Source organism: Eschscholzia californica, unplaced genomic scaffold, assembly GCF_041429995.1.
Source record: "Eschscholzia californica isolate CP2 unplaced genomic scaffold, dmEscCali1.0.p SCAF_4, whole genome shotgun sequence".
Taxonomy (NCBI): Eukaryota; Viridiplantae; Streptophyta; class Magnoliopsida; order Ranunculales; family Papaveraceae; genus Eschscholzia; species Eschscholzia californica.
The window spans coordinates 89473-100226 of record NW_028238461.1 but is presented as its reverse complement, the minus strand read 5'-3'; the positions used below and the strand labels follow the sequence as shown (position 1 = coordinate 100226).

General features: G+C 36.1%; 2 protein-coding genes across 4 annotated transcripts; one reads left to right on the top strand and one right to left on the bottom strand.

Annotated features, from left to right (window-relative positions):
• Nucleotides 1-3178: 3178 nt before the first annotated feature.
• Nucleotides 3179-4995, bottom strand: LOC147541115 (transcription factor HHO6-like). Of its 3 annotated transcripts, XR_015223659.1 has the most exons (5): nucleotides 4616-4911; nucleotides 4047-4529; nucleotides 3877-3953; nucleotides 3484-3792; nucleotides 3270-3405 (listed from the first exon to the last, which is right to left on the bottom strand). XR_015223659.1 is itself a non-coding variant. In XM_086636254.1 (4 exons), the coding sequence occupies exons 1-4, from the start codon at nucleotides 4827-4829 to the stop codon at nucleotides 3541-3543; spliced, it is 1023 nt and encodes a 340-aa protein (XP_086492380.1). In that variant the 5' UTR covers nucleotides 4830-4995; the 3' UTR covers nucleotides 3179-3540. The 3 variants fall into 3 exon arrangements, 2 of the variants coding, with proteins under 2 accessions (XP_086492380.1, XP_086492379.1); XM_086636254.1 differs by having other exon boundaries at nucleotides 3179-3789; nucleotides 4616-4995; XM_086636253.1 differs by having other exon boundaries at nucleotides 3179-3792; nucleotides 4616-4918.
• A 2252-nt stretch (nucleotides 4996-7247) lies between these two features.
• LOC147541114 (serine/threonine-protein kinase SAPK10-like) lies at nucleotides 7248-10754 on the top strand. The gene is made up of 9 exons (XM_086633371.1): nucleotides 7248-8040; nucleotides 8449-8523; nucleotides 8619-8720; nucleotides 8811-8864; nucleotides 8980-9072; nucleotides 9302-9394; nucleotides 9654-9758; nucleotides 9837-9929; nucleotides 10187-10754. Exons 1-9 carry the CDS (start codon nucleotides 7864-7866, stop codon nucleotides 10463-10465), a joined length of 1071 nt encoding a protein of 356 aa, XP_086489497.1. The 5' UTR covers nucleotides 7248-7863; the 3' UTR covers nucleotides 10466-10754.

The window sequence follows — 10754 nt, the reverse complement described above, 5'->3', positions numbered from 1 at the left end:
TCAATCTTCTTCTCTTGATTTATTAGGAATTTTGATTTGTAGTACTATTATTGAGTTTCTTGAATTAGGGTTTTTAGAGAGAAGAAGAAGATAAACTTAATGGAAGATGAAGACGAATATTAGGGGGCAAGATACAACTTTGTAAATTTTTGGGTTAAAAGTAAATATGCTCCCTTAGTCTTTATTCCCCGGAGAATTTTCTTTATTCCTCAAAGCCGTGGCCAAAACTTAATTAGTTGTAGCAAATACAATATGTACTACTATATGGATAGTAGGAGTAGTAACACTCTAGGTAGGTTACCATAATATGAGTATGGGGATTTTGGAAAAGTAAACTCAATTAAACAAGGAAATGGTAAACACTGATATTCATGGACGCACCTACCTACTCGTAAAATAAGGAGTTTATCATAAATGTAAATTTAAAATGCTCTCTCTCTCTATATATATATATATATATAGTCAGCAGTAACAAAAAGCAAAATGGAGGGAGCCTCTGGTCTTAATAAGTAAGTAGTACTGTACTAGTAGTAGTACTATATAGAAAGAAATAGCTAGGAAATAGTAGGAGTCAAAGATGTGGAGTGCAGGGGAATGAAGAAGAAGAAGAGAAGAAACAAAGAGGATGAAATTGAATGAAGGGACAGAGTGAGAGAGTTTGGTGTTATTACGATCGACTCGTCTTTTTCACTCTTAATTTCATCCCCTGCTCCTCTCTCTCCCTCTCTCTCTTTAACACTGACCTGTCTCTGCCCTCTCCTTGTTTCTGATTTCATAATTTAACATCTTCTTGGGCTAATTCCATTTTGACCCCCTAATGATGGCTAACTCTTTATAACGGTCCCTTAAAGATGACCAGTTTCTAGTTTGATCCCTTTTAATGCTAGGTAAGTACGTCGACCGTTATATATTTTGGGCTGACAAGAAGATACAAGCAAGGGTATTTGTGGTAAAAAGACGTCAGCTTACTAACTTCTAAATTAATGATAGAAAAATGAAAAAGGTAGATAAATTGAAAGTCGGTCATCTTTAGACGGTCAAAATAGAATCATCCCTTTTATTTTTGTTGCAACTCCAAAATTTAACATGCAAAATAAGTTTGCTACCAATCACTTAAAAAGTCAGACTAACTTTACTGATCTGGCGAGTCTGAATTCTTTTTTCTTTTTGTTGAAACGAGTATGAAATTGATATATTGGATTTTGATTATAGAAAGAGAGAGTGCAAGGGATCCAATCAAACCTGAATCAATCCAACAACAACAACAACAAAAAAAAAAGTTGCCTTGAATTCTACTGTCCCATATTATTATAATTAAAATTTCTAATATGTCAACATTAAATAGGTAGAGTATCTCGATATGATGATGGCATGGCGCACCTAAAGAATATACTATTACTCATAACAATGTCCAAAAACATCAATTACCCTCTCAAAGATCTTTGTAAAAGAACAACTCAAATCTTTATGAGCATGGTTCCACGAATAATAGCCACATATGTTGATTAAATCTAATAGTACTACGAATTGTTAATTCCAAACAGACGTTATTGTTGACATATATAGTAAACTTTTTCTTCATCTTATCTTATAAATATATGAATCTGAGACCAGTCCAAGCAAATTTTATATAGCCAGAAAAATGAGGCTGACGGAAACTTCTCTCTCGGCATGACCCGTCCAATGGAATGGACACATCACCTCTCAGCATGTGGTCAGCTCCATTTTTCAGCCATATCAACAAAGAAAGGAGGATATACATACAAGTCCTCACACTCTAATTGTGCTGCTGGATTCCTTGAGAATTTTAGTGGGCTATTTCCTTAAGCCTGTTTGGAATGTTTTGCCCTGATTCACTTGAAACTGGGCCTACCCATCCAGATCTGGTTAGTTATGAGGCCCACCACTTGTAATGTTTTGTGTAACTTTTTCTTATTCCTCCATCGTGAAAAGGGAGAATTAACAAATGATATACTACTATTTAAAAACAAACAAGTTGGAGCATCTAACTCTAGCAATCACTTGTTTTCTGTTCATGCCCATTATTACTACTACTCAATCTAAATTTTCAAACCGATATTTTAACTATTTCCTACATAAAATATAATTTATTAGAGTACGTAAATGTACTTGCCACAAATCACGAATCTATTGTTTGGTTATTTAAAATAAATTAACATAATGACGTACAAGGCAACCATCAAAACATACGAAACCCCCGATAGCTTTTTGTTCAATAAAACAACTTATAAGTTCGAGGCACATATTCTTAATCTTCTTCCATATGGTTGGTTAGTTGTCAGTCAGTGTGAGAAATGAGAATATGATACACATATTTGCCTCCAAGAGAAGGGAAGGGAAGGGAAAATAAACAAAGGAGTGATCCATGATCATAACTTTGGATGCCAACTCTATTCCTAAGATAAGATACCAATTCCATTTCTTGTCTTTTTAAAGGACAACAACAATCAACCATCACCACTACCCACTTCCATGCTTCTAGTATCATATTTTCTTTGTGGAATCTTTTGTAGGTATCTTGATTCCTTTTGTTTTCCTTTTTTAAGTTTTTGGGGGTGTGGGGTTGGGACAGAGCTTCTGGTCATTTCCTGAAATTCTTCTTCTTCTTTTACTCTACCCAGTTGGGGTAGCTACTGATTCTCAATTATTGTCCTAAAAAAAGGGGTTGTTGTGTTCTTACTTACAATTATCAAAAAATCATGGGTACAACTAAGTGTGATTATCATATTCATTTCATCATTCATGATTGTTGTTGGAGTTCCACATTGTTTGTAAGGGGAGATGGTAAGTAGTCACTTCATAGTTCATAGGTACAAGTAGTGAAATCTCATCTCTTGAACTAACTTTTAGGTGGGAAAGGCCAAGTTTTTTTTTTTTTTTGATGAGAAAGGCCAAGTTGGGGGGCGAGGAAGGCCAAAAGCCTATACTAGCCAAGTTATTCTTGGTCCCACTGAACAAGGAGAAAATAGTCCCCAAATGTCTATGTGTGAAGATAAAGTTTGTTCAAGTTAGTTTTATGGGAGGAGATGGTGTCACTTTACAAATGGGAGGAAAAACCTAACATTCCGACCATCTTTCCGGGTGATATACGCTCAAGGCCACTTGGGGGCAAAAAACCAACCCACAATTGTCCGTCAAAAATGCGCCTTAAGACTCATGGTGCAATATGTTGTTTGGTATACAATGAATTTTAGTAAGAGGGTACAAAAGTAGATCCAGGCCATACTTAAATAGAAATCAACCGTCCATCGAGAATAAATAAGTCTACAAAGTTGAAAGAAATTACAGAGGAATAGCAATCTAAGCAAACTCAATCAAATGCCTTTTCCTACCTGCAAAAAAAAAGGGAGCTGCAAAAGCTAAAACTCCTCACTATAAATAAACCTGCAAAATTCCAAAACCTCTCTTTCAGGATTCTTGTTAGTATGTAGTATTACTTTTTCTTGTTCTTAATCAGATTACCATATAAGAATCTACAAAATGTCATGGTTGATCTCTATCATCTTGCTCTTGTTGTGGTTATCTTTCCAACCCATAGCTTTCTGATTTCATATCTTCATCTTCAATACTGATACCTCCCGTCGTCGTCGTTGTCGACGAAATTCCACCTCCAGTTCCTCCTAATTGAAAGGGTCCTTGCGGAGAACCAGAATCTGAATTACTACTTGATTTCGAAGTTTCATACAGCCGATTCTGACCAACCCATTCAACAACTGAGTTATGCTCTGGTTTTGAAGCAATGGGTACTCTTTGAATATGAAGCCTGTACTTCTGAACAACAACAACAATGGTTTCAAATTACAAAATAGAGTAGATGGTAGTGATAAGATATTCAAGATCAAGATAATCATTTACTTGTAAATGGCTTTTAACTTCATCATTTGTTAACCCATCAACCTTCATCAGTTCTCTAATTTGTTTTGGAGTAGCCACTATATTATTACATATAAAACAGAGAAAAATGTAAAATTATTAGAACATCAAAATTACCAATATGGAGATGAAATCTAGTATGTTTTGCTAACCTTGTGAACCTCCAAGCTTTTGCAAGGAAGAAACAAATCTCCGATGTAATTCCGGTGACCAACATCTCCTTTGCTTCTTTTGAGAATGTGTTGGTGGTGGTGGCGCGGCCTTTTGTAAGTTTGGTTGAATTACAATCATCCCTTGTGATGAGAAAATGTTGTTCGAAACCCAATTTTCAAAAACTGGTTCAGTCTGCCGGTTCATTGTAGCAGGAAAACCAGTAAACGCGGCGGCGGCGGCGGCCCTTTCACTCTTCTTCAAGTATTTACATTCTGATGAAAATGGGTTTTTAGTACTAGTATTCTTCTCTGTTACTACTACTTGTCTAATCTTGTCTATTGATTTGATATCTTTTTCATCAACAACTGAATCGCCATTACTGCTCCAGAGCTGAGCTGAACTCATCCAGTTCTTCTTATCTTTTGAATCTTTTTCTTCAACAACATTAAACTTCATTGATTCCTCCTTTAATCCCACAATAGCTGCAAAAAACAACAACAAATTAAAAAAATCGATCCCATAATAGCTGCAAAGAAATTAATAATTAGAATAAAAAAAAATACAGTACCATCTTTGAGAAGAAGCATGCAGAGAGGAAGTTCACGTTTAAAGGCATCAACTTTTTTCATTTCCTCATCTAATCTTCTAACATATTCATCATACTTCAATTTCTTCATAGAAACATCATCAATTTGATTAATTTCTCTTAGAAATCCCCTTGTTACTTTAGATTTCAATGTGGGTTTGAAATCTAAACTTAGTTCCTGTGAAATTGAGCCCATTGATTTAATTTGTTGGACTTACACAAAAATTGGCTAGCTAGCTAGAAAACCTTGAAATGAAGAGAGATAGAGAGAAGGTGGGGGGACTCAGGGAGAATCAATTTGAGTTGTTATAAAGAGGGAAGGGGGAAAAAGGGTGGAAAAAACCGGAATCTAAGCAAAAAGTGGAGTTTGTAAAGAGTAATTTAGGATAAATAAATTGAAGGAGAGATTCGATTGGAGTAAAGTCGATTCTAGACATGAAACTCAGCTATCATCGGGTCGGCGCATAAACATATTACTCCTATTTCCATATGAATTTTGTAGGGGAATCTCTTTGCATTGAAACTAATAAGTATTTCCTGTGATAAATATTCAAATATGTGATGATTTGTAAAGATTGTTTTTTTTCTTCTTTCTACATTTTGAACAATAATGACTTAAAAATGCTTTATGGCTTACAAATAGACCACTATTGACCTATAAATGCATGTCCGTGTCTTACCTTTATTAAACCGTAGTCTAAGACCATCATATATTCATATGTCTATCTCAACTTCTAAAAATGAGGACAGTTTAGTCGGTCAACTTATTCGATCACTCGTATCGGTCGGTTGTTTGGACGGTCTATTGGTCGGTCGGTCTTTCGACATAGAATTTTGACCGTGACCGTCCGCCAATTCTTTCGGGCCGGTCGGACACTGACCGTTATGACCATCGGGTGTCATGGACACTTTTTATCTTGATCGAACGGGTCGGATAGCGGTCTTCGGATCTTTTTCCCACCCCTACATATGTTAAAAGCCCCTCATTTGAGAGCCTCTCTTGAAATTGACAACAGAAGAGATTATTTTTTAAACGAAGTGGATTGGATCCTCATTTTTAGGGAATTTATCTCAAACTAGTTGTTGGGAAGGTCCAACGACTAGTCGGGAGAGTCTCCCATTTCCCGAATGGGAGACCTTCAGCTTCTTGGGTCACCGTGGCTGGGTCTGGGCTCCCAAATATTTGGGTCTTGGAGTCCAACCCCCCAAACTATTTAAGTTTGCTTTAAGTCTACATCTCAGCTTATCCGTGTAGTAAGTTGAGGTCTTTTAGATAGACTGACTCGTACAACTTTTGCTTAAAGTAAAATTGTGTATCCATAAACTTGAGACTGGGTGTTAAAACAGAGATAATATCAATGACTAACAAAACTTCTTGATATTCTCCCAACTCATTAGTTAATGTTGACTTGTAGTAGTAGTAGTAGTAGTAGTAGGTAAGATGGGAGAAAAAGTCCAAGGTGGGAGAAAAGAACAAGTTGCATTTGTAAGATCGTTCCCACTAGGAGGGGAGCTCTTCATTATAACTCGATATTGTTTGATCTCTCCACAAATTACAAGGATGTTTCAGGATGTTCCTTTAATCTTCTTAATGATTTACATATAGGCACACTCTATCCCTCAATATTCTACCTTTCAAGCCCAATAGTTTGAGTTCACTTACGATTTTGGTCGACATGATTTCTTCCCTATTTTTAATTTGTTGTTGCTAATGAATTATTTTCCCCATCAAATTGCAGTCTAGGGTTTCCAATTGATTTTAGAAAATGCTAATTTACTTCCCTTGGTTTTTGATAAAAAATTGTACGATTAAAAGGTAATCTTTCTAAATAGGTAATGAAATCTTCATCCAAAATATATAAATTTCATCATAAGATTGAAAAAAATTATATATTTTAAAGTTAAAAGAGAAAAAATAGAGAATCACTTGCACAAAGAGTTTCTTTAGTCTTCATATACACCCTAAAATTTGGAAACACTCCAAAAAACCTCATCCTAAAAAGGTTTCAACCTTTGCAGCATAAAAATGTGAAACAAATTGATTAGACATGATTCAACCTTTGTCGAAGTAGTTATTTTTTTGATTGATGTCTAGTTTTTAAACGGGTTTACGGTTTTGTAAATGTATGATTTATGTCATATTATAAGTCACTCAAGTAAAAAAAATGTTAAAACAACTATATTCGTAAAGATCCAACATATATCATTACGAAAGAAAAATATTTAGAAAGAACAAATCTATATACAAACACCAGTTTTCAGCACTTTATCTAACTTGTCTCTAAACTGATATGTTTATATCTAGCTTTAAATTCTCATTGACATTACTCTTAAATTTATTATTCTAATCTTCTTAACTGGATTTTCCTTGCCACTATTGAAAATGCATATAAAAATGTCAATGTCCTAATGAAATAAAAATACTAATAAGAAGAAGAAAAAAAAATTAGAGTTCAATATAGGGGTGATAAAATGGCCCCACCCTGTCAGCAAAAAAAAAAAAAAAATGGCCCCACCTCCCCAATAATAGAACTCAAACCTGTTTTGACCAAAAAGACCCACACCTGTTCTACTACCTTTTCTAATTATTAACAGCACTAAATTCTAGGTCAGTGTTCCGGTACTTGTGAAAGTCGGTCCGGATTGGTAAAGGATATCCTCATAATCAAATCAGTGTATGTAGTGGAAATCTGTGTCAACCGACCTGAAGAAAAGCCAAGGGAATTCCTCTGCCTAAGTTTTTAGAGAGAGAAATACTTTTTTTTTTTTTCATTGTCGCCTTCCGTAAAATTTTCCGGCCGGCGATTTAGTCGGAAGAGAGAGAGGTGAGGCGGAGGATTTTTTATTTTGAACCATATTTCCCATAAAATATGTTTCTCCCAAACTTTTCAAAATTTTGTATATTTGTTTTAAAATTTCTCCAAAGAGGTGACTTAAAGAAAGGAGAGGCTAAACTTAAGGGTATCAAAGAAGTCAATTTCATTTGTTTACTTAAAAAATTAGTAAGTATATCTTGGTAGCCCGGTGTAGTGGGTGATGATGATGGGCAGATCAGAAAATATCTGAAATAAAAAAAACTCCCTCTTTGTTACTTCAACTTCACTTTCTCTCTCTCCTTTCTCTCTCTACAACAACAGTACCATCACCACCTTCATCAATCAAACTGGATCGTTAGTATGATGATTATGTGGTGGTGAATAGAAAAAAAAAAAAAAAGGGAATTTGATTTGATGGATCGATCTGCTTTAACGGTTGGTCCTGGGATGGATTTGCCGATAATGCACGATAGCGATCGTTATGAGCTGGTTAAAGATATTGGTTCAGGTAATTTCGGTATAGCTAGGTTGATGAGAGATAAGCAAACCAAAGAACTCGTTGCCGTTAAATACATCGAAAGAGGGGAAAAGGTTTCTTTCTTTCTTCTTATTCTAAAACTTCAATCATCTCTTCTATCTTTACTTGATTCATTGTCAAATGTTAAAACTTCTAATAAGACCTTGTCAAATGTTTTATCCACTAATGGGTTGCTGTCACTCTTATATTTTTCCTTAATTGGAGAGAAGATATTTGGTTTTGGTCTTTACTTTATTATCATGGGATGAGGGGGATTAGTGAATTTGGGGTTAATTCCATAGGTTAGTACAAAACCTAGTTTTTCAGTTTATTAACGGTACTAGTAGTAGTAGTAGTAGAGTGTGGAACTTTATTTCAATCTGATGGGTTCATTTCTAAATAAGTGGAACGAACTTATACTAGTAACTAATCATCTCATTTATGCTTATGTTAATGAACTTTATGCTCTTTTTGTGAACCAGATAGATGAGAACGTACAAAGGGAGATTATTAACCATAGATCTCTAAGGCACCCCAACATCGTTAGGTTCAAAGAGGTTCGTTTTTATTTTATTATTATCGTACAAAGGGAAATTTCTATATATAGGATAACAACCCATTTGCTCACTCAGTATGATCTGTAACATAATAGGTTATATTGACACCAACCCATCTCGCTATTGTGATGGAATATGCTTCTGGTGGAGAACTTTTTGAGCGTATTTGCAATGCCGGCCGCTTCAGTGAGGATGAGGTTGTCTGCCAAATAAATCCCTTCTTTCGCTCCTAGCACGTTCACATCCGCCGTTTAATGTTTTCTTTGTCCTCCTACTCTTTGATGCAGGCACGCTTTTTCTTCCAACAACTGGTATCAGGAGTCAGCTATTGTCACTCAATGGTATTTAAACGGCTTACCTGTCTGTATTCACCCTTCCTTCTTGGTTGGTATTCCCTCACGAAGTGAACTAATCGATTGATTTGTCATGTTTCTGTTATGTTACTACTTCATTAAGCAAGTATGCCATCGCGATCTTAAGTTGGAAAACACCCTGTTGGATGGAAGCCCAGCTCCACGGTTGAAGATATGTGACTTTGGGTACTCCAAGGTGAGTACATGTTGCCCTTTTGGTAATTATTACGATGGTGTATTAATTAGGTTCACTACCAACTGTTGTTTCACGAAATTTTGAAGACTAGCTACTTATATCACCTCCGTCTTTATGAAAATATTGGTGAACCACGTGACACGCAAGATGCTTAATATGACGTTTCTATTTGTGTGAACTGATTTATCATATCTCATGCCTTACATCTTGACTTGGCTGCTTGTTTCAGTCATCGGTTCTGCACTCCCAGCCAAAATCAACTGTGGGGACCCCTGCATATATTGCTCCAGAAGTATTGCTCAAGAAGGAATATGATGGCAAGGTAAAACAACTGCTTCGTCTTACAACTTGCTAACTGTTTGGTTGAATAGTGCACTGACTTTTGGCAAGGATGCCCTCCAATAGACCACAAGAGGATATAAATTGTCTCAGAGACATAACATGAATCGTCCAAAACTGCGTTGATTAATTTGGTCATGCACCATTAAGACCTACAAAAATGTTTAAAAGAGCCAATATGTATGCCACCTCAACGTGCATACGATATCCTACTTACTCCTAATGTATTAAATTCATATCAGATTGCAGATGTATGGTCCTGCGGGGTAACCCTTTATGTCATGCTTGTGGGTGCATATCCTTTTGAGGATCCCGATGAGCCCAAGAATTTCAAGAAGACAATCCAGGTTTTCATAAATTAGTTGAATTGTGTTCTTGCCACAGATACAGGACAACTTAGCTCACGAGTCTTTTGTTTCATGCAGCGAATTTTGAGTGTTCAGTATTCAATTCCTGATGGTATTACTCCCGAGTGTCGCCATCTCATCTCAAGGATTTTTGTTGGCACCCCTTCCACGGTTAGTGATCTGCTCTCTGACAGGACCTAGTTTGAAGTGCAGTTGCTGATATTTTGAGGTCGGAAGAACTATAGGCCAGATCTGCTCATGATTTTTGTTGGCGGGAATATATGTTCTCCCAGAATAGTTGTTTCATGTTTTTTTAAATGTAGTTTGCAAGCGGCAATATATGTTTTCTCAGTGCTATGGAGGCCTTTACAGTTTACTATCCATGATTCTGATATTAATCTGAGATCTTTTACTATGTCATGTTGCAGAGGATAACCATGGCCGAGATCCGGAACCATGAGTGGTTTCTAAAGAATCTTCCAGCAGATCTAATGGATGAGAACAATCAATTTGAAGAACCAGACCAACCTATGCAAAGTATCGATGAAATCATGCAGATTATAGCAGAGGCGACCATACCTGCAGCGGTAACACGCGGCCTCAACGAGTATCTGACGGAATTGGACTTTGACGATGATATGGAGGACCTGGAGACTGATCCTGACCTTGATATCGATAGTAGCGGGGAAATAGTTTATGCAATGTGAATTGATCAATATCAGTTGGTCTTCTCTTTTGAAGAATGAGAAAAATAAATGGGATTCATAATTAATTGACTACTTTCGATCATCATCCATCTGTTGGATTTGTTGTCTTGTTTATATTACACAGCTGAACTAGGTCCCCAGAGGAATCAAACATGAAATGGTAGAAGAGGATTCAAACATTTAGTAACTCTTCTGAATGTGTCGAAGATCTATTATTTAGTTGCATGCTTGTGTAGTGGGATAGTTGTACTCTTAAAACTTATAGTTTAACCTAAGAACTAGTTTCAAA